General features: G+C 38.6%; 1 protein-coding gene across 1 annotated transcript; it reads right to left on the bottom strand.

Annotated features, from left to right (window-relative positions):
• Nucleotides 1-1,811: 1,811 nt before the first annotated feature.
• Nucleotides 1,812-23,565, bottom strand: LOC131278861 (zinc finger protein 91-like). Its single transcript, XM_071215596.1, is given in 8 exon segments — nucleotides 1,812-2,686; nucleotides 2,688-2,761; nucleotides 2,763-5,018; nucleotides 5,406-5,497; nucleotides 6,017-6,109; nucleotides 6,863-6,989; nucleotides 9,053-9,138; nucleotides 23,403-23,565. Coding segments are annotated over 7 exon segments (3,012 nt in total). The 5' UTR covers nucleotides 9,086-9,138; nucleotides 23,403-23,565; the 3' UTR covers nucleotides 1,812-2,349.
• Between the last annotated feature and the right edge of the window lie 1,070 nt (nucleotides 23,566-24,635).

Below are 24,635 nucleotides of genomic sequence, written 5' to 3'. Positions count from 1 at the left end.
AAAGTTTAAGTAAAGAGAAAAATGTAAACAATTTAAGTAAAAGTAACAAAACAATAGTACCAGAGTTGAATACCACAATAAATGGTAATGAGAAATTTTCAGGAGGCTTTCAAGAGTAGATTGGAGTTGGCAGTGGTCTTGAATAAAAACATTTGATGTGAGTTAGGCTGAGGAGGACAAAGAGAAAAGAAATATTGAAAGTGAAAATAGCCTAAAACACCTATTGCATACCAATATATCTGGCTCTGCCAGATGGAGAAGATAAAAAGGGCCAGAAGAATATTAAGAAAATAACAGAAACATTCACAAACTTTTAAGAAGGTGTGAATATGTAAATCCAAGAAGCTTGGTGACCACCAAATGGGATAACCATGAAAAAATATACTCCATCATATATTGAGTACACTACCAAACGCAAAGGACAATCAGAGTTCTGAAAGCTGCAAGAGAAAAGCAACATTTTTACATACAAGGAGTCCCAATTAGATTGAGAAGTGACTGATTTCTCACCAGAACTCAGTGGAGACAAGAGGGCAGAGGGTTGAAATACTAAAAGTTCTGAAGGAAAACAAATGCCTGACAAAAATTTATACAGCGAGTTGATCTTTCAAAAATGAGGGAGAGGGACGCAGATGTGGCTCAAGTGATTGGGCTTCCATCTAATAAATGGGATGACCCAGTTTGATCCTTGGGGCCTCCTGATAAAGGCATGCCCATGTGGTGAGCCAGGCCCATGTGGCAAGGCAGTGACTGTGCAGTGACCCACATGGTGTCAGTGTCTGTGTGGCAACCAATGCATTGAGCCAGTTCCTGCACAGTAAGCCAGTGCCTGCATAGTGAGCCAGTGCCTATGTGGCAACCCATGTGGTAAGCCAGTGCCCATGTGGTGAGCAAGTGCCCACACAGTGAGCCATGCAGCAAGATAATGATGCAACAAAAAAGAGAAATGAAGGGGAGAGTCAAGGTGAGACAACAGAGACCAGGAACTGAGGTGGCACAAGTGACAGGGAAACTCTCTCCACATCAGAGGTTACCAGGATCAAATCCCAGTGCATTCTAGAGGAGAAAATGAGAAGCAAAAACCAAAAAAGAGAAATAGAGAAGATCACGCAACAAAGGGACACAGACAGGAAAAAGAGCAGGGTGGAGGGGAGAGGTGAGAGAAAAATGAGGGAGAAATTAAGACATTCTCTGTAAAACAAAAGCTGAGGGAATTCATCACTACTTGACCTGCCTCACAAGCAATGCTAATGGGAGTTTTTTGGGCTGAAATGAAAATACACTAGATAGTACTTCAAAAACAGCCTAAAGAAACGATGATCTGCAGTACAGGTAACCATTTGGGTAATTGTAAATGCCAGTATTATTGTATTGTATTGTTTGTTATGTAACTCTGTATCTTGCTTCCTACAAGTGCGTAAATGCAAATGTAAAAAAGGTAGTGACAAATAAACCTTTATTACACTCAATACACATATATATAAATGATAATAAGTAAAAAATGGTCAGGATTCAGGGGCTTAAAGTATACATGCAAGCTATTGAAGTAGTACAAATGACTACAGGAACTACTGAACAGATTAAAAACACCGTTTTTTCACTATGTGAGTTCTTTGGTATGTTTAAAGGTTAAATATGTGGCTGAAGTCTCTTTCTTTTTTTTTTTTTTTTGTTTTTTGTTTTTTTTTTTTAATTTTTTTATTTTTTATTGACTTTGTAATAATATTACATTAAAAATATATATGTGAGGTCCCATTCAACCCCACCCCCCCACCCCCCTTCTCCCCCCCCCCAACAACACTCGTTCCCATCATCATGACACATCCATTGGATTTGGTAAGTACATCTTTGGGCACCTCTGCACCTCATATACATTGGTTCACATCATGGCCCATACTCTCCTCTATTCCATCATGTAGGCCCTGTGAGGATTTACAATGTCCGGTGATTACCTCTGAAGCACCATCCAGGGCAGCTCCATGTCCCGAAGACGCCTCCACCTCTCATCTCTTCCTGCCTTTCCCCATACCCTTTGTCCATTATGTCCACTTTTCCCAATCCAATGCCACCTCTTCTATGTGGACACTGGATTGGTTGTGTCCATTGCACCTTTATGTCAAGAGGAGGCTCAGATTCCACCTGGATGCTGGATGCAATCCTCCCATTTTCAGTTGTAATCACTCTAGGCTCCATGGTGTGGTGGTTGTTGAAGTCTCTTTCATACCCAAAACTATTATACTGTGAGTTTTTACATTTAAAGAATGTTGACTGATGGCTTTCTCAAATTTTTGGCATTCATAGGGATTCTCTCCAGTTTAAGTAATCTCCTGTTGTCCAAGGTTAGAATAATTAATGTTTCCTGAGGGCAGAGCTAAAAGTGAAAGTTTTCCCACATAGATAGCATTCATAGGGTTTCTCTTCAGTGTGAATTCTCAAATGTTTTTGAAGACTAGTATACTGACTGTATGTTTTCCCACAAAGACTACATCCATGAGGTTACTCTCCAGTGTGAGTTCTCTCATGTTGTTGAAGAACGTAATGTTGACTGAAAGCTTTCCCACATAGATGACACTCATGGGGTTTCTCTCCAGTGTGAGTTCTTTCATGTTATTTTAGGGTGGATAGTTGAATGAAGGCTTTCCCACAAAGATGACATTCATGGGGTTTCTCTCCAGTGTGTTTTCTCATGTTGTTGAAGAGAGCTACATTGACTAAAAGCTTTTCCACATAGAAGACATTTATGGGGTTTCTCTCCAGTGTGATGTTCTTTCATGTCGTTTTAGGTTAGATAGTTGAGTGAAGGCTTTCCCACAAAGATGACATTTATGGGGTTTCTCTCCAGTGTGAGTTCTTTCATGTTGTTTGAGGTAAGATGATTGAATGAAGGCTTTCCCACAAAGATGACATTTATGGGGTTTCTCTCCAGTGTGAGTTCTTTCATGTTGTTTGAGGTAAGATGATTGAATGAAGGCTTTCCCACAAAGATGACATTCATGTGGTTTCTCTCCAGTGTGACTTATTTCATGTTGTTTTAGGTGAGAAAGTCGAATGAAGGCTTTTCCACAAAGATGACATTTATGGGGTTTCTCTCCAGTGTGAGTTCTTTCATGATCTTTGAGGGAAGATGATTGAATGAAGGCTTTCCCACAAAGATGACATTTATGGGGTTTCTCTCCAGTGTGAGTTCTTTCATGTTGTTTCAGGTTAGATAGTTGAGTGAAGGCTTTCCCACAAAGATGACATTTATAGGGTTTCTCTCCAGTGTGAGTTCTTTCATGTTGTTTGAGGGAAGATGATTGAAGGAAGGCTTTCCCACAAAGATGACATTCATGGGGTTTCTCTCCAGTGTGAGTTCTTTCATGTCGTTTCAGGTTACATAGCTGAATGAAGGCTTTCCCACAAAGATGACATTCATGTGGTTTCTCTCCAGTGTGAGTTATTTCATGTTGTTTTAGGTGAGAAAGTCGAATGAAGGCTTTTCCACAAAGATGACATTTATGGAGTTTCTCTCCAGTGTGAGTTCTTTCATGATCTTTGAGGGAAGATGATTGAAGGAAGGCTTTCCCACAAAGATGACATTTATGGGATTTCTCTCCAGTGTGAGTTCTTTCATGTTGTTTCAGGTTAGATAATTGAATGAAGGCTTTCCCACAAAGATGACATATATGGGGTTTCTCTCCAGTGTGAGTTCTTTCATGTTGTTTGAGGGAAGATGATCGAATGAAGGCTTTCCCACAAAGATGACATTTATGGGGTTTCTCTCCAGTGTGAGTTCTTTCATGTTGTTTGAGGAAAGATGATTGAATGAAGGCTTTCCCACAAAGATGACATTCATGTGGTTTCTCTCTAGTGTGAGCTATTTCATGTTGGTTTAGGTGAGAAAGTCGAATGAAGGCTTTTCCACAAAGATGACATTTATGGGGTTTCTCTCCAGTGTGAGTTCTTTCATGATCTTTGAGGGAAGATGATTGAATGAAGGCTTTCCCACAAAGATGACATTTATGGGGTTTCTCTCCAGTGTGAGTTCTTTCATGTTGTTTCAGGTTAGATAGTTGAGTGAAGGCTTTCCCACAAAGATGACATTTATGGGGTTTCTCTCCAGTGTGAGTTCTTTCATGTTTTTTGAGGGAAGATGATTGAATGAAGGCTTTCCCACAAAGATGACATTTATGGGGTTTCTCTCCAGTGTGAGTTCTTTCATGTCGTTTCAGGTTACATAGATGAATGAAGGCTTTCCCACAAAGATGACATTCATGTGGTTTCTCTCCAGTGTGAGTTATTTCATGTTGTTTTAGGTGAGAAAGTCGAATGAAGGCTTTTCCACAAAGATGACATTTATGGAGTTTCTCTCCAGTGTGAGTTCTTTCATGATCTTTGAGGGAAGATGATTGAATGAAGGCTTTCCCACAAAGATGACATTTATGGGGTTTCTCTCCAGTGTGAGTTCTTTCATGTTTTTTCAGGTTAGATAATTGAGTGAAGGCTTTCCCACAAAAATGACATTTATGGGGTTTCTCTCCAGTGTGAGTTCTTTCATGTTGTTTGAGGGAAGATGATCGAATGAAGGCTTTCCCACAAAGATGACATTTATGGGGTTTCTCTCCAGTGTGAGTTCTTTCATGTCGTTTCAGGTTAGATACATGAATGAAGGCTTTCCCACAAAGATGACATTCATGTGGTTTCTCTCCAATGGGAGTTACATTGTATTGCGTGAGTTCAGAGCATTGGATACAATTTTTATCATTTTGGTAGCATTCATATGATTTACTTGTATGGTGAAAATGCTTACGTTGTTTAAAATTTGAATAGTCACTGAGGACTGCTGGAGGTGGTTTCCTGAAATAGGATTTCTTTGTTAAGTGAATCAATGCATATTGATTCACTATGGATGTGAGAGAAGAATCTTCTTGCAAAGAAATACATTTAAAGGAATTCTTCTGGGTGTGAGATCTGTGCTGTGGGGAATTAGATGAGAGACTGTAAAACTTTTGTCCATTTAAATGAATTCCTGCATTTCCCTATATATGAAACCTAGGCTAATCCACTAGTGGTAGTCTACAATGAAAATATCTGCCATGTTGGTTTCATATAAAAAGTATTCTAATCCATACACATAGATTGTCTCTATTATAAAAATCTAATTGCAGAGTTATCTGATCAATTTTGAGCTTCATGATGTTTTAAAGATTACATTCATGAATCCTGCTTATGCAATTTGATTTTTATGTGAACTCAAGTTAGAGTATGCATTTAGGTTTTTATCAAAAATTCAAACTATCACAAATTTTTGCTGGATTAGCACATAATTCTAACATTAATTTTAATTTCATGATTTACTGAATTCCTAATTTATTCCATCCTTTGATATCTATTTAGAACACTAGGGTTTTAAAAATTGAACTTACCAATGACATGATTTTTGAAGTGTCTTTCCTACAGGTAGGTTTACTGAATACCATTTCTATCATTTCCCATGTTTTAAAGGCACATTTCCTCCCTGTAGTGATTGCAAAAGCAGAATAAATTGTTAGAATAGTATCAGGGGAAGAAAAATTTTTAAAGTTCCAAATATCCCTTTCAGTATGTTTCCCACATTTACAATTAACTGGGAAGAATATCAAAGTCATACATAAGATAATTGTAGGACATCACAGTCAGAAAGGATTTTGAGACATGGAATGTGAGAAAAAAGCTGGGATGTCAGTGAGGTAAAAAAGAAGAAAAAATCTTCCAAGAATAGGAACCAGAAAAGGATTATTATGTGATAGTTAATCACAAAAACAAATGAATATTCCTTTCTCAATGCCAATGAAACCCAATAAAGCTTGAGAGATGTATGGAACAAACACATGTCACTAAAATTTCCCCATATCTTGAGGTACATTTTAGAAATCATAACTCATACAAAGAAAACTGAAGAAATCATTACACACTTAAGGAATCCTGAAGTTAAAATATGCAAGCACATACTTTATCATGAGACCCCTCTTCTAACGTAGAAGTCTTCACAGCTCACCTGGATTCTGGTATTGAGGAACAACTACTCCTTCTCTCGACACTTCTTCCTGTTCCAACTGGGAAAGCACATCTCTTTTGCAGACTTGATATCCTGTTTGTATGGAAAAAAGTTACCTGGATTTTGAGTTATGACACTAACAGGGCATGATCATGATGTACATCACAAGTTACCAAAGAATAGGGTAAGCACTGAAGGTCAGCAATGCAACAATAACTTGAACTTAGATCACTGACAATATTTCAATAGAAATTGTAATTCTTGACCTTTTGCCCATTTCAATGAGGACCACTGTTTGTTGTTACCCATGTACCAGTAAAAAGAGACTGTGGAATTGTCTATATTCTAAATGGTGTGAAGTCTATGTTTTCAAAGTGATTGAATATTATGTTCAAAAATAATCCAATTAACATAAATTCCCAAAAAAATGATCTAAATTGTATATGGAAAAGGATATATGCAATGTTTCTACTACTGTGTTCTGAAGCCTCAGCATAGGACTTGGAGGAGAATACTTATATCAGCACAGCCCTGTTTGCTGGAAGTTGAATTTCAAAAAAGACATTAAATTTTTGTCAAGAAGATTAAATTCTGTTGGGGTGAACTAGATGTAAATAAAAAATTAGGAAGCAAATTCATTTAGGGATAGTTAGCACAATATAAATGTATCAAAATTATAAAATTTAAAAATATAATGTAAGAAAGATTATACAATTCAGAGAAGCTGATTTAGATATCTGAATTAAAAAATGAAAGATGATTTATGATGAATATATAGGTAGATTAGATAGATGTTAGATAGAAAAAAGATAGGTATGGGTGGTAAATATATTTTGAGAGTCTCACCTACTGAGACCAGGTTACTGATATTCTCCAGCATCACTTCTCTGAACAGCTTTCTCTGGGTTGTGTCTAACAGGTCCCACTCTTCCTGGGTGAAGTCTACAGCCACATCCTTCAAGGTCACTAACTCCTAAAAAAATCACAGAAATTTGTGTTCATACAGGTCTACCCTTACCAATGTCTTGAGTGAGATGTACAAAATAACAGCACTAAAGAAGCAGAAACTGTATATAAAACACAAAAGGTGTTGGGGTTCCAGAAACAACATTATCAATGCTAAACTTCCATTTGCCTTTCAGATGTACTCACAGGCACATACACACTCTGAACCCACAACACCCCATTGTAAAAGAAAATCACATGACATAGGGTGTGATATACACCTGGAAATATCCCAATAAATTTGTAATTATGCCTCTTTCTGCTAATTATTCAGTTTTCCTTTGAGCATTAATGACTAAATCAATATTTGTCAACAATTTTAAGTAAATTTACAGATATTATAAGGCAAGCAATATTGATTATATGTATAATTTTTTAAAAAATGGGTATGGTTAGGTTACTCCCCTATATAGATGAGCTCACTTTCCTCTCATTTATAAAATCATTTAAGAATTTGTTATGCATTTTGGCAAATGCAAGTTAATGTATCAATTGCTTTCTATCTAAATTCAATTCACAGGGCTATTATCCATTAAAATGGCCGGGATGCTTGAAAACATAACCAGAATTCTGCAAAACGAAATAGGTTTCAAATCAGTAAGTCCTGATTTCCTCAGTGTTACAAAGCTCAGGTATTCACTGTAATATATAAATACAGATGGTTTAGTGTCACGAACCTGGGACACTTGAGAGAGTTGTACTGATACATGGACTTAGACTGACCATTCCTGTGGTAGGAGACGCCCCAATCTCAACTTTTTCTGGGGTGTACAAAGACCAGTTTTATTGTCTCACTTTTATCTTCATGTCGTCTGTCTAAGATTAAAACAATCCTGTTCATTGCCTCTGGCCTTTACTAATCTTTAAAATTTTTCACTGAGACATAAATTGTATTCTATTATACAGCTTCTGAAACCACAGCCACAATGAAGAAAAAAATAATTCTATACATGGCATCCATTTATAATATTTGAATAAATTTAATTTAGAAACTTGAAGTTGGGAAATTTGAGCAAGAGTGGTAAGGAGAATTGTAGTTTTTAAAAAATTATTACAAGGAAAGTGTATTTGTCTCAAATAGTTGGGTTCCTGCCTACAACATGGGAGGCCCTGTGTTTGGTTCCTGTTGTCCCCCTAAAGAAGATGAGCAAGATAGCAAGCTGTCATGGGCTGGCAGAGTTTGCTGACACAAGATGACGCAATGAAGAGACAAATATATGAGGACCTGGCATGGCAATCTGATTCAACAAGATGCTGCAATGAAGAGACACAAATAGGAAACACAGTGAGAGACACAACCAGCAGGAGAAGAGGTGGCTCAATTCATTGGTTGTCTCCCTCCCACACAGGAGGTCCTAGGTTCAGTTCCTTGTTCCTTTTAAATAGAAGATGAGCGTGCAATGAAAAGACAGAGAGAGCAGACAGTGAGTGCAAACAATGAGGGGGATTCAATAAATCTTTTTTTGAAGTTATTTTAAAATGTACAAATATATTCCATCAAATTTTAAGAAAACTAAAATTGGAGGAAACAAATACATTATTTCTAATTTCATTTAATTTACAAAACTTCTCATGTGCTTCTGACAAATATATCTATCCTTACACCCCAGTATCTGTAATGTTGGATTGACTGAATGTACAGCTGAAAATTCAGCATCCCTTCTAACTGTAAACATCTCTTCTTACTCACCTCTGTCACCACTATTCATCATATGGTAAGGCCAATCTCAAGCACTAACATGATTCATGACTTCATTATTTATTCAATGAGGCCATGGATGTGTGAGAAAAAGAAAACTTCTGTAACCTTCTCAGAGAATACACAGCCTTAACAGTAGCTTTAATCAACTCTTGTAATTACCTTAGAAGATTACTCATAGATCCATACCTAACTTACCATAATTAATAAAGAGTCATATATAAGCTTAAGATCCTTGAATAACTCCTGAATACATTTGGAATAGTCACACGAATAGGAGAAATCTTCCCATATGCTGGCAACAGAGGTACAAAAAAGAATTACCTACTCACATGTGATTGCATTGCGAAAACCTTAGCAGGCATCTATCTTCCTCTGGATTTTCACTTGCAACCAGATAAGCAGAAGGAAAACAAAGCTGAGAATGGAGAAAGAAGTCTTAAGATTCAAGTCTTGACCACAATTTTCTAAGTCCCCCATCATGAATGCCAAAATTTTCACCTAGGAATATCCCCTGCCCAAATTGGAACATAAGGTATGCTCAAGAGAAATAAGGAAGGACTCTCCTTTCCCAGGGTCAAGATGTTGGAGATCTTGCCTTCTTTGGCTAATAAAGATATGATTACTTCATATTATAGATAAAAAGATGAAAATCCATGAATTGCATGTATTAATTAGCCCATGATGTCAGATACTTTTTTTTGAAAATATAATGCCAGTTTTACTCTTTTGTTTGTAGCAGCTTTTTATAAAGATACTTAGATCAGGGGGCAAGACGGCATCTGAGTGAGTGCACCTCATAATCTCTCCTGCAAAGAAGCAGCTGAGTAGAGTTGGAGCCCTGCTGGACTGGGCTGTTTTGGGTGCTTGTAGGACAGGAGGTGTCTGGATGTTGACTTAGAGGGATGGTGACAGAGGAGATTATTGCAAGAGGTAGAATTTTGGGTCTCTTTCACGGAGGTTGGGGTCATGGTCAGGACCCTTTCCCCTGGGGCTGGTGGCCCAGCGGTGGTGATTCCTGAAGGTTTTGCTGTCCTGGGGAGTTCCCAAGCCCTGAGCAGGCTGTTTCAGGGGCCTGCAGGGCGGGAGGTGTCTGGAAGTTGATTTGGTGAGACAGTGACAGAGGAGATTCTTGTAACAGGTGGAACTTTTGGTTTCTGACATGGAAATCAGAAGTTGTAGGCAAAACCCCTCCCCCTAGGAATGGTGGCCCATCCTCAGCAGTGCCTGAAATCTTTGTAGTGCAGCAGCACTCCCAGTGGGCTGTTTCAGGGGCTTGCAGGGCAGGAGGTGTCTGGATGTTGATTTGGTGAGACAGTGACAGAAGAGATTCTTGTGAGAGGTGGAATTTTGGGTTTCTGACATGGAGGTCAGAGGTTGCAGGTGGGACCACTCCCCCTATGGCTGGCACCCAGCTGTGAGAATCCCTGAAGGCTGTGTTGTGCTGTGGTGCTCCCAGTACCCCTGTTATCTGGATGCAAGTTTCCCAGGTCTGTGTCCCCTAAACCCTGGAGGTCCATGCCCCAGAGACTCACACACCTTGAGTCTACAGTGTCACAGACTTCCCATCCCTGAATCCACCACACCCTGAGGTCCAGCAGAGGTCCTATTTTTGTCTTTATTTATTTTTTAAATATTACATATAAAAAATGAGGTTCCAATATACCCCCTACCACCCTCCCCCCACTCCTCCCCCCATAGCAACAATCTCCTCTATCATCATGAGACATTCATTGCATTTTGTGAATACATTTCTGAGCACCATTGCACCTCATGGTCAATGGTCCACATCATAGCCCACACTCTCCCACATTCCACCCCATGGGCCATGGGAGGACATACAATGTCTAGTAACTGTCCCTGCAGCCTCACCCAGGACAACTCCAAGTCCCGAAAATGCCTCCACATCTCATCTCTTCTTCCCATTCCCCACCCCCAACAGCCACCATGGCCACTTTCTCCACACTAATGCCACATTTTCTTCAATTATTAATCACAGTAGTTCATGAATAGAATATCAGTAAGTCCACTCTAATCCATACTCTATTCCTCCATCCTGTGGACCTTGGAATGATTTTGTCCTCCCCAAATCTACATCAAGAGGGGGCTTAGATTATACATGGATGCTAGATGCGATCCTCCTGCTTTCAGTTGTAGGCACTCTTGGCTCCATGGTGTGATGGTTGACTTCTTCAATGCCATTTTAGCTGAGTGGTATAAGTCCAATAAATTAGAGTGTAGGAGCTGAAGTCTGTTGAGGTTCAGTGCCTGGCTATAATATGGTCATTCCACAGATTCAGATCCCCTGGGTATATATTAAACCCCAGCACCAACTACACTTCTGGTAAAAGTAACAGGAGATGCTTGTGAAAAAAGATCACATCTGAGTCCCGCTCCATCACACAGAAACACAAACTCCAAAGAAGGGCCAACTGACATAGCACTGAACTCCATCTGCCATGATGGCAAGATATGGAAATTAAACAGCACACTCTTAGAAAAACAGTGGGTCAAAGAGGAAATCCCAAAAGAAATTAATAACTACCTTGAAACAAATGAAAATGATAAAACAACATACCAAAACTTAAGGGATACAGCCAAAGCAGTACTGAGAGGGAAATTTATGGCCATAAATTCATACATCAAAAAAGAAGAAAGAGCAAAAATTGAAGAAGTAACTGCACATTTGGAGGAATTAGTAAAAAAACAACAAAGTAACACCACAGGAAGAAGAAAGAAAGAAAGAACAAAGATAAGAGCAGAAGTAAATGAAATAGAAAATAAGAAACACTTGAAAAGATAAACAAAACCAAGAGCTGGCTCTTTGAGAAGATCAATAAAATTCACATACCCTTAGCTAGACTAACAAAGAAAAAAGAGAGAAGAGGCAAATACAGAAAATAAGAAATGAGAAAGGAGATATCACCACTGGCCCCACAGAAATAAAGACTATCTTAAGAGGATACTTTGAGAAACTATATTCCAACAAAAATGACAATTCAGAGGAAATGAACAAATTCCTAGAAACACATAAGCAGCCTATATTGAGGAAAGAAGAAATTGATGATCTCAACAAACCAATCACAAGTAAAGAGATAGAATCAGTCATTTAAAACCCCCCACCTAAGAAGAGCCCAGGGCCAGACAGCTTCACAGGTGAAATCTACAAAACATTCCAGAAAGAACTAACACCAATCCTGCTGAAACTATTCCAAAAAAATGGAAACAGAAGGAACATTACTTAACTCATTCTATGATGCCAACATTACCCTAGAACCAAAGCCAAACAAAGACACCACAAGAAAGGAAAATAACAGACCAATTTCTCTAAGGAACCTTGGTGCAAAAATCCTCAACAAAACACTTGCTAACTGTATTCAACAACACATTAAACAAATTATACATCATGACCAAGTGGGATTCATTCCGGGTATGCAAGGATGGTTCAATGTAAGAAAATCAAACAATGTCATACACCATATAAATAGATTGAAAGAAAAAAATCACATTATAACTATAGATGCAGAAAAAGCATTTGACAAAATTCAGCACCCTTTCTTGATAAAAACACTGCAAAAAATTGGAATACAAGGAAATTTTCTGAACGTGATAAAGAGTATATATGAAAAACCCGCTCTAACATCGTTTACAATGGTGACATCCTAAAATCCTTCCCTCTAAACTCAGGAACAAGACAAGGATGCCCACTCTCACCTCTTCTATTTAATATTGTCTTAGAAGTACTTGCTTGAGCACTGAGGCAAGAACCAGATATAAAAGGCATTCAAATTGATAAGGAAGACGTCAAAATTTCATTATTTGCAGATGACATGATCCTATACATAGAAAACCCTGAGAGGTCTACAACAAAGCTTCTAGAGCTCATAAATGAGTTTAGTAAAGTCACAGGTTATAAGATCAATGCGCAAAAATCAGTAGCATTTCTGTACACCAAGTGAGCAAGCTCAGGAGGAAATTAAGAAACAAATACCATTTACAATAGTCAATAAAAAAACCAAATACAGAGGAATAAATTTAACTAAAGATGGAAAAAAACTTATACACAGAGAACTATACAAAACTGTTCAAAGAAATCAAAGAAGACCTAAATAAATGGAAGAATATTCCCTGTACATGGAAAGGAAGAATAAATATTACTAAGATGTCAATCCTACCAAAACTGATCTACACTTTCAATGCAATCCCAATAAAAATCAACACAGCATTCTTTAAGGAACTGGAAAAACTAGCTATGAAATTTATTTGGAAAGGAAAGACATCCTGAATAGCCAAAGACATATTGAAAAAGAAAAACAAAATTGGAAGAATCACACTACCTGACTTCAAAACATACGACAAAGTACCGTAGTGAAAAAAAGCATGGTATTGACACAAGGAGAGACACACAGACCAATGGAACTGAATTGAGAGTTCTGATATAGACCCTCATATATATAGTCATATAATGTTTGATAAAGCCAGCAAACCCTCTTAACTGAGAGAGAATGGCCTACTCAATAAATGGTGCCTGGAGAACCAGATATCCATATGTAAAACAATGAAAGAGGATTACCAACTCACACCTTATACAAAAAACAACTCAAGATGGATCAAAGACCTAAATATAAGAGCCAAGACCATAAAGGCTTTGGAAAGCAGTGTAGGGAAGCATATACAAGACCTTGTAATAGGAAATGGCTTCATAAACTTCACACCAAAAGCATGAGCAGCAAAAGAACAAATAGATAAATGGGACTTCCTCAAAATTAAAGCCTTCTGAACCTCAAAAGAGTTTGTCAAGAAAGTGAAAAGAGAGCCTACACAATGGGAGAAAATATTTGGAAACCATATATTGGATAGGAGACTTATAACCTGCATATATAAAGAACACTATCTTGAAAATAAAAAGATAAACAACCCATTTAAAAAAAAGGAAAAAGATATAAACAGACACTTCTCCAAAGAAGAAATACAAATGGCTAAAAAGCACATGAAAAAATGCCCCAAATATCTAGTATCAGGGAAATGCAAATCAAAACTACAATGAGATATCATCTTACTCCCATAATATTGGCAGTTATGAAAAAAACAGAAGACAACAAATGCTGGAGAGGATGTGGAGGAATGGGAACACTCATCCGCTGCTGGTGGGAATGCAGAAGGGTCCAGCCATTTTGGAGGGCAGTTTGGCAGTTTCTCAAAAACCTAGCAATTGATTTGTCATATGACCCAGCAATTTCACTTTTGGGTATATACCCAGTAGAACTGAAAACAAGGACACAAACCGATATATGCACACCAATGTTCATAGCAGCATTGTTCACTATTGCCAAAAGTTGGAATCAACCCAAATGCCCATCAACAGATGAATGGATAAATAAAATGTGATATATACATACAATGGAATAATACTCGGCTTTAAGAATGAATACACTACAAACACACGTGGTAATATGGATGAATCTTGAGAACCTTATGTTGAGTGAAGCAAGCCAGGAATTGAAGGACAAATACTACATGACCTCAATGATATGAAATAAGTAAACCAAGCTGCCTCAGAGACAGCTGCCTAGAGACTGGATGATAGGCTTACAGGAAATTGGGGGGTATAGGAAGGATGTAAGCTGACATCTACATGGCTGATACCTATGATAAGCTGGAGGTAAGAATTTGCACAAGAAAGGGATATAGTGGGGGCATATGGGTGGGGCTTTGTGGGCTTGAGGGGAGCTAGGGATGGGAGGATGGGTAAAATATTGCCCAAGAAATTAGGGGGAGGGTGGGGCAACATATGAACATAGGAGATTGTCAGGTATTTGGTTAAGAGTATAATGCTGAGAAAACTTTTTCAAAAATATAATAAGGCATGTTACCTATTTAAGATGCTTAAAGGGGATAATCTGACACAGGACAAGCTTCTGGGGAATATGTGGATGCTCATTTTGCCAAAATGGGCTATATCATTGGGTAGAAACCCATATAATGAAAGTGAAGGTATACCCACATAGAGGGAATTTTATCTCTCAAGATAAATGGTAGCTCCCAGGGCATTAGGGCAGTTTTGCATGTCAAGCCCTCAACACTGTTGCAAGTATCTCTGAACATGGCTCTTCAAGCAATGAAGATTGACTGTCACTGTGGGCCCTAAGAGGAGGGGGAAAGAGGTATTGATTAGATGGAACCAATGTAAATGTGTGGGCAATAGAAGTGTTCCATAAGAGTACGCAAGGATGGATATAAGACATATTAGATTACACCAAAAATATATAGGGGCTGATAGGCTAAAATGTAAATCATAATGTAAAACATAAGATAACTAAAACTTTAGAAAATTGTTTAGTCTAAAATATAAACCACAATATAAACACAAATGTTACCTTGTTTGAAAGCTCTTGTCTCAATATCTGTACATCAGTTTCAGTAAATATACTATGAATATGTAAAAAAATTACTGCTGTGGAAGGGAAAAGGTTTTATGTTCGATATGTGGGAGTACTGTATATTGTATATATGAATTACTGAGATCTAAAACTCTTGTGAAGATAAGCTTAATAATTAGAAAAAAGATAAGAAAAAGATAGGACATAGACACTGAGGAAAAGACAGAAGTAGTTGCCTTGCCAATTTGCATACAGGGCAACACATTTCATTGATGGAAGGCAAACATCAAAAACAAAGCTTTTGCAGTTTTTAAATTGTTGATACCCCAATTTATTTTTACCTTAATTTTTCTAAATTAATATATATTCTATATCTAACCTTTTTCTATTAATGGAACCTGGCAATATATTGGGCTTCACTTTTCAGGAAGTTTTGAATAACACAGAGGTTCAACAATAGCAGTGGAGGAATTCTGCTGTGGGATGTTATTGACAGGGGACACATGGTTGGCATGGAGTTCTACAGGGCATATATCCAGGGTACATAAAAATGATTGGATATTTTCATAACAGATACAATTGAAAACAACAACTGAGGGAGTGCTGTGTTCCTAGCCAGGGGAGCTCTATCACAGTCCCTCAAGGAAGAGCAAAAATCCCCAAAGTGCAACGGCAAAGACCATAAAAGAATGAAGGTCCAACAATGAGCCCTTGATAATAATGGCTATGCTTGTGAGCCTGAACACCTGAAATAAGAACAAGGCCTAGAGTTGCAGGGTGCCTAAGAGTTACCTCCTGAGAGCCTCCATGTTGCTCAAATGATGCCAGTCTCGAAGCCAAACTCAGCATATAAATGCATTGCCTTCCCTCCAGTGTAGGACATGACTCCCAGGGTTGAGCCTCCCTGGTGCTGAGGGATTACTACCAAGTACCAGCTGACGATGTAAGTAGAAAATGACCTTGAAAAAAGGGTCAACTCGGACCAGCAGTATATCTCAATCTACATATAATACCAGGAGTTAAAAATGCTTTTTGAGCTGAATCAAGGGGAAAATGGAAAGGACAAATGATTTTATATGGCTATGAGTCTCCAAGAAGAGCCAGGAGATTATCAAAGGAGTTACCCTTATGCACACCTCAGCAGAGTCCCAGAGACAAATAAAGTAGATACAACCCTGGGTATTGGTTCCTCTGAGGGCTACAGAGACCCACAGGATCTACAGTCATGGCAGACGGAGTTCAGTGCCATGTCAGTTGGCCCTACTTTGGAGTTTGTGTATCTGTGTGATGGAGCTGGACTCAGATGTGATCTTTTTTCACAAGCTTCTCCTGTTACTTTTACTGGAACTGTAGTTGGTGCTGGGGTTTAATATATACCCAGGGGACCTGAATCTCTGGACTGAGCATGTGATAGCCAGGCCCTGAGTCTCAACAGGCTTCAGCTCATATACACTCTGGTTTATTGGACTTACCCCATTCAGCTAACATGGAGTTGAAGAAGGTCAACCACCACACCATGGAGCTAAGAGTGCCTACAACTGAAACCAGGAGGATTGCATCCAGCATCCATGTGGAATCTAAGCCCCCTCTTGATATAGATGTGGAGTGGACACAATCATTCCAAGGTCCACAGGATGGAGGAATAGAGTATGGATTAGAGTGGACTTACTGATATTCTATTCATGAACTACTGTGATTAATAATTGAAGAAAATGTGGCATTGGTGTGGAGAAAGTGGCCATGGTGGCTGTTGGGGGTGGGGAATGGGAAGAAGAGATGAGATGTGGAGGCATTTTCGGGACTTGGAGTTGTCCTGGGTGAGGCTGCAGGGACAGTTACCAGACATTGTATGTTCTCCCTTGGCCCACTGGGTGGAACGTGGGAGAGTGTGGGCTATGATATGACCATTGACCCTGAGGTTCAGCAGTGCTCAGAGATGTATTCACCAAATGCAATGAATGTCTCGTGATGATGGAGAAGATTGTTTGGGGGGGAGGAAAGGGGTGAGGGGGATGGGGGGTATATGGGGACCTCATATTTTTTGGATGTATTATTAAAAAAATAAAGACAAAAAAAGTTACTTAGATCACATAAAATGTTACAGTAAAAATATAAGAGGTTCCAAAATACTCCCACTCCCCTCTATCCCCATTCCACCAACATCAACAACCTTTTTTATCAGTGTGACACAGTCATTGCATTTGATGAATATACTTTGGAACACTGCTACACAGCATGGGTTAGAGTTTAATTGTAGTTTACACTCTCTCCCAGTACATTAAAGTGGGTTATCATAGGATGTATAATGTACTGCATCTGTCCTTGCAATATCATTCAGGACAACTCCAAGTCCTGATAATGCCCCCTTATCACACCTCTTCTTCCCCCTCCCTGCCCTTACCAGCTCCCATAGCCACTGTCACCACATCAATGATAGTTTCTTTCATTGATAGAGTCACAATTCTGTAGTAGAATACCAGTAAGTACACTCTAATCCATATTTTATTCCTCCATCTTGAGGACCCTGGGATGGAGATGTCCACTCCATCTCTAAATCAAGAGGGTGCTTAGATCCCAAATGGTTGTTGGAAGGGATTCTCCTGCTTATAGTTGTAGACACTCTCAGCTCCCTGGTGTGCTGGTTGACCATTCTCATCTCTCTGTTAGCTGACCTGGGTAAGTCCAATGAACCTGAGAGCAGGTGTTACAACTTTGCTGAGGCCAAGCTCAGCATGTAAATGCATTACCTTCCCCCTACATGGGACATGACTCCCAGGGATGGGCCTCCCTGATGCCAAGTGACTACTACCAAACACCAGCTGGTGATGCAAGTAGAAAAAGACTTGATTAAAAGAGGGAAATGGTGAAGACAAATGAGTTTATATGGTTAAGGGACTTTGAAATGAGTCAGAAGGTCATCAGAGGGATCAAACTTATGCACATCTCAGCAGGATCTCAGAGAAAGCCAAAGTAGATAGAACCCCAAATAGTGGTGCTCCTGAGAGCCACAGAGACACCCAGCTTCTACAGTCATGACAGATCATGTTCAGTGCCTTGTCAGTGGGCCCTACTTTGGAATTTGTGCTCTTGAATTTGATGGAGTTGGGCTCAGATGGGGCCTCTCTACACATGCCTCTTCTGTCACTTACTGAACCTGTGGTAGGTGCTGGGGTATGCTCAGGAGACTTGAATCTCTGGACTGTACATGTGCCAGCTAGGCCCTGAGCCTCAAGAGAATTGCAAAACATGCTCTCTGGTTCATTGGAGACTTTTAATTCATTGCTGATTCCAAAACATAGGTATCCCTTACCAAAATCACATCTGGAATTGGGACCTCACCATAGGAGGAAGCAGATTGGAATCTCTCATTATAAATATTACTGTTTTTTTGAGATAGCATTGGTTCTCTCACATGCATTTCTGATTTCTGGATTCTCCCTCCCTGCTCTACCATGAACCTGACCTTCTGGATACATTTGTCCTAAAACACCTTTATTCTTCCATATTTATAATGCAACCCACTCAACACTGAGTTCTACATCCCACTCACATATATTTGGAAATAAGATAAGAAAATTAAGAATTTATATTATTAAAATAAAAGAAAAAAGAAAAAAATATATAATTATTATAAGGCTGATCAGAACCAAGATTAACTTAATCATTCATACCTCAATTCCAGGAAGAAAATGATTATATTCAACATGTTTGGAGAATTACATATTTTATTGAAAATTTAATCTTCTCAGTAACATACCTGATAAAGGCTAATTTACTCCTTTAACAAATGTCCTACATCAACATTCAGAGAGGTGAAGTAAAATGACAAATCTATATGACCACTGAAAGACACAGCTAGAGTTTCATTTTTTTCTTCCTGTATCCCAATTTCTAGTATCTTAAGGGTTACATCACCTAGGTACTACATGGAATGTCACCTCTCATTTCAGTATTCAGATCCTCACACTGTTGTCAAAACTTCCTCTTCATAGAGTTTGTTAGTTACACCCATGAAGAACAAACCTGTTCAAGGAAATCTCCTTTCCACTGAACCTGCTGTCAGATTTTTCTCTATGTCCTTGGCTAAGCAATAAGAAATTAATTTCAAGAGCAAACTGGGTTAGTTAGGCCAGTAACTTATTGGTGAATGGTCAGAAGAGAAATGGGAGAAAATAACAGATCATGGGGCCCAAGTAAAGAGGAAGGGGCTGAAGAGTGATAAAGAGGGTTGACAGACTACAATTCCCCATTACAGATTATAAATCCTCAGGTTTACTAGTGTATTGATCCAGGTGAGGGGTGAAGAAGGCTAGAACAGTGGGCAGAAGTCAGGAACAGGGGTCAAAAGGCAAGAGAGGGTCAGTTGGCCTTTGCACTTGCATTTAGAAACATTATTACACCCTTCTGCTAATGACAGGGGGTTGTCCCAGCTGTTTGCTGTTTTGATTGACTCCCCCATGAATCCCCCAGGAAGGACCTATTATAAGGCCCCTGGAGAATATCCAGGGATTCTGACTTCAGAGGAAATCTCATTCAGAATGGGATTCTTGCAAGTTTCTCCAGCAGCCATCTTGGTAGTACCAATTTCCACATGTTCAATCGTGGTGGTTTTTCTGCCAGGTTCCAGATCTGTCTATTGATTGCTTAACTTGCCTGCTTCAAACCTACTTCCCAAACATTACCTCCCAACGTATGTAATATTTACTGCCAGATGTATTCCAAGCATGCATATTTCAGCATGTTTCATGATAATATATTTTTTTAATTTTTAAATTTTTAATTTTTTAAAAGATACTTAGATCATATAAATATTACATAAAAAATGTAAGAGAGGGAAGCGTATTTGGCTGAACATATAGAATGTCCACCTACCACATGGGAGGCCCAGGGTTCAAACCCAGGGCCTCCTGACCCATGTGGTGAGCTGGGTGGCACACAGTGCTGATGTGCACAAGGAGTGCCGTGCCATGCAGGGGTGTCCCATGTGAAGGGGAGCCTGATGCACAAGGAGTGCACCCTGTAAGGAGAGCCATGCCACATGAAAAAAAGTGCAGCCTGCCCAGGAGTGGCACAGCACACATGCAGCTGACACAGCAAGATGATGCAACAAAAAGAGACATAGATTCCTGGTGCCACTGACAAGAATACAAGCAGACATAGAAGAACACACAGCAAATGGACACAGAGAGCAGACAACTGGGGTGGGGAAAGGGGAGAGAAATAAAATTAAAAATAAACCTTAAAAAATATGTAGGAGATTCCCATATGCTCCACTCCCTCCCCTCCCACAATTTCCCACATTAACAGCATCCTTCATTAGTGTGGTACATTTGTTGCAATTGATGAACACATATTGGAGCATTGTCACTAAGTGTGGATTATAGTTTACATTATAGTTTAAACTTTTTCCCATGCATTTTTTAAGTTATCACAGATATATAATGGCCTGTAACCATCACTGCAACATCATTTAGGACAATTCCAATGTCCCCAAAATGCCACCATATTGCACTTATTTTTTAAAGATATTTTGATTACATTAACATGACATAAAAAAATATAGGCAATTCCCATATGCCCTAATCCCCACACATCCCACATCTTCCCACATTAACAAGCCCTTCATTAATGTGGTACATCCATTGCAATTGAGGAACACAATTTGTAGCATTGCCAATGAGCATGAATTAAAGTTTACATTCCAGTTTATTTACACTCTCCACCACACAATTCTGTAGGTTATGGCAAGATATATACGAGCTTGCTCTGTCACTACTAATGTCATTCAGGACAATTCACAAGTTCCAAAAATGCACCTTTATTACACCTGTTTTCCCTCTCCCATCCCTCAGAACCTCCACTGCCTCCACATCAATGATATAATTTCTTCCACTGCTAGGATCACAATAGGTCTAAGTAGAAAACCAAAAAATCCACGTTAGTCCACAGTTCATTCCCAATCCTGAGGATTCTGGGATGGTGATGCCCATTCCACTTCAAATTAAGAGAGGGCTGTGATCCATTAGGACTGATGAATGGAAATCTCTTGTATGCAGCTGTAAACTTTCTTGGTTCTTTGGTATGGAAATTGTCCATTCTCACCTCTTGTTAGTTGTCCTAGGTGGGACCAATGAACTGGAGAGTAAGTGTTGCAACTCCATTGAGATTCAGGGCCCAGCTGGCACAAGTACAGCCCAAAGATTTAAGTCTCTTGGATGTACACCTACCAACTCTAATACTAATTATAGGTTCAAATTCAAGAACAGAAGAGCCATATATAGGGAAATCACAACTGAGTCCAACTCTATCACCTTGGGGAGCATAAATTCCAAAGTAGGGCACATTGGTAAGGCACCAAACTCCTGAACTATCTGACCTGACTAAAGTGTCTGGATGTCTTCAGAGACCTCAGGAGCCCAGCTTTTTAGAAAAGTATCTACTTTGGCAGTAAATGAGATCCTGCTGAGGCATGCATAATTATAGCCTCTGATATGACCTCCCAACCCACTTTGAAGTCTCTTGGCCATATCTTTTACATTTCCCAAGGTCTTTTTCCAAGAACATTTCTGATGTCATTGTATTTATGCAGTGTGTCAATAGATAACTTACTATTTTCCATATCTGCTCACATAGGAAGTGACTTTAATTTTTTGTCATGTTTATTACTGCATGTGAGACAGCACATTACTAAGCTCTCACTTTATGACTAATACATAGTGCTTTCAAATATATCTGGGAAAAAGACTATATCTTGATAATTGAGTCATTCTTCCATCTCCCACTTCAAGTCCCTTAGCTTGAATTCATATATTCTCGCATTTCATATTACTTTTACCAGAGGAGATTAACCCCATAATAACTAGGTGAATGGTGTCATTTTAAAAAAATCACCTCAACTTAGCACCACAATGTCTACAGTTATTCCTGCATTCATACCCATTAGTTACTCCTTCTTTCTCATTGAAGAGCCATGTCACCTGTTTTAAGTTGAATATCTCTAACTGAATTACAGGCTTCCCTGTTCCTTTTTGAAGTCATTAGTAGCAACTGCTCTCTTATCATGCTCAGTCACCTCATCATTTAACCTTATCGTTTCTCTTCTTTTATGAACCAAAATGCCCCTTATGTCTATTTCATCTCTTGTGCCTGATCTCCTTTTCCTTCTTTCATAGTCAATCTACATAAGCACTTTCATGCTTTACTCACACACCTTAAAGAATGAGTTAGTAGCATGACAGGCTTCCTCTTAAGTAAATCATGCCACCATCTTACAAGCTCCCCATGAATAAATCCAGTGTGTGCTTCAGTCTATAACTTGGAAGTAAAGAACTGGACTTTTTGGGAACTTTCTTTTTCCTAGACTTCTCTGACATTTCAGTCCTGAGTGAATTCCTTCTTCTTGTGTGTTCTGCATGGCCATGCTCAAACAGGATTATTAGACCATCCCGAGGCTGAATTGAATGTAGCCCTCTTTCTCTCCCACTTCTGTATACTATCATGACAATCACACATCTATTAAATTGCTTCAGTTTACTCCATGTTGGCTCAAAACTGAGTGTACATCTCTATTTTCATAGTAAAGGCAAAAAATCCAACATAAATCAAGACAATAATACCACCATGAACCCACAAATTTAAAATAAATTCTCTTCTTCTAGAGGTAACTCTCTGATTAACCTTGATGTCACCCAAGATGAATATAATCAAGATATGCCACTGTAACAAAATATTTTCTTTAAATTAAGTAATTTTAAGTTAGGACTTCTCCAGGCATCCAAGGATTGAATAAGAACTCATTTTTCAGAAACACTCAAACACATTCATATTAGCTATTGTTTCAGCACTGAACACTATAACCACCCTTCATTTCCATGGAAATCCCCTCAAAAAATTTCCCACATTCATCCTCATGTTCTTTTAGTCTTTGTTTTGTCATTTCCTGAGAGATCTCTTCACTGAACCCCAACCAAAAGTATCCTTTGCCCTTCCTATAGCCTATATTAAAATTCTACTATTCCTTCAGATCACTCATACAATTTTTCATTGTACTATTATTTATTTGTTTGTTCATATTTTGGTCTCTCCCCTGGTCTCAATGCATAAAATCCTTCCTTGAGTGGTAATATAGTAAAAGAGTCTCCCTTTGGAAGTGAGCAAATAATTATAAATCCAGAAATATTATATATCCACAATAACTTTACCTGACCTCAGATTGCCTTTATCCAACTGCCTGTAGTCAAATTAAATAACACATTCTGATTAAAAAGTAAATCATTTACAAAATTAATGAGTACTCTCCCACCTGGTTAAAATTCTCTCCCTTATTCATGAGAATCCAAATGGACTGAGAATGCAAGGAACCCGTCTTAATGAGGCTGCTTTCATCGCAAGTGTAGTTCAGAGCCTCTTTCTCTGTAGAAAATCCAGCACTTTGATAGCAAACTCTCTTATAATGTAGTCGTAACAGCATCAGACCTATAATTCAAAAGACAAAGTTAGATTAACACAGATGTTAGTTAAGATAAATCTACTCAAGGCACGCTTTGTGTCATTCACTTCCTTCTAAAACTCTCAAAACCAACCTTTCCACTTTTTCAAAGATATGTCACACTTTTATGGATTTTGGTTGTCCTGGGCAAGTAGTCTAAAGCACCTATAGCAAAAAGTTTCTTATTAATCTGTATATCTAAGAGGAATGGAAATCTACCAATATTTTCTGAGTCACCCATGTGACTATATTTGTGCTGAAGAAACAAGGAAAATTTTTATTGTTCTAGAGTGTGTATACTTTACTAAGAAGCACACACTGATTGTATAAGGCAGCCATCTACAATTTTCTTCCACCAAAAAGGATGAACTCTGTACTCTTACCCACCCTGCTTTCCATCAGAAGGAAATTCAGTGAACAGTTATAACAGAGGTTCTTAACCATTTTTTTTCCCAAGAACCCCTTTGCCAGTCAGGTAAATACCATGGACCCCTGCTCAGAATGTAGCAGCACATAATTTTATGACACTCAACATCAGCATGTCTTTAAATTAATTTGATTCAAATTCACAGACCCCCTGAAAACCTGCTCCTGAAATCTCCACAGACCCTGGTTTAGAGCCCCTGATCTACAGTGAATTTTATCATGCTCTGGAAGCAAAGAGGGTTCCTCATATCTGTTATGCCAGTTGAAAATTGTGGACAAGTAAGTTATCTCCTTTCTGCCATATTATTCCCATTTACAGTTAATATTATTAAGATAAAGGTTTACACAAAAAGAACTGAGCATGAATATTTAGAAGATGCACTTGCATATTTTCATGCAAAAATAGCCACTAGTAAAACAGATATAATTATAAACTTAAATTAGTACTGTCTAAATTAACTGAAGAACCTAGCCTTTACAGGCCCCAAATTTTACCTTAGGCCCTCTGTTTATTCATAGCATTTATTTTAGGAAATTCAAATTCTCCCCATAAGAAATTTTTCCTGGCAGACCTATCTCTGGGAATAAATTGAGAACATTGTCACACAATGTCATGACCCA

Source organism: Dasypus novemcinctus, chromosome 6 (assembly GCF_030445035.2).
Source record: "Dasypus novemcinctus isolate mDasNov1 chromosome 6, mDasNov1.1.hap2, whole genome shotgun sequence".
Taxonomy (NCBI): Eukaryota; Metazoa; Chordata; class Mammalia; order Cingulata; family Dasypodidae; genus Dasypus; species Dasypus novemcinctus.
This window is presented reverse-complemented; position numbering and strand designations above follow the sequence as displayed.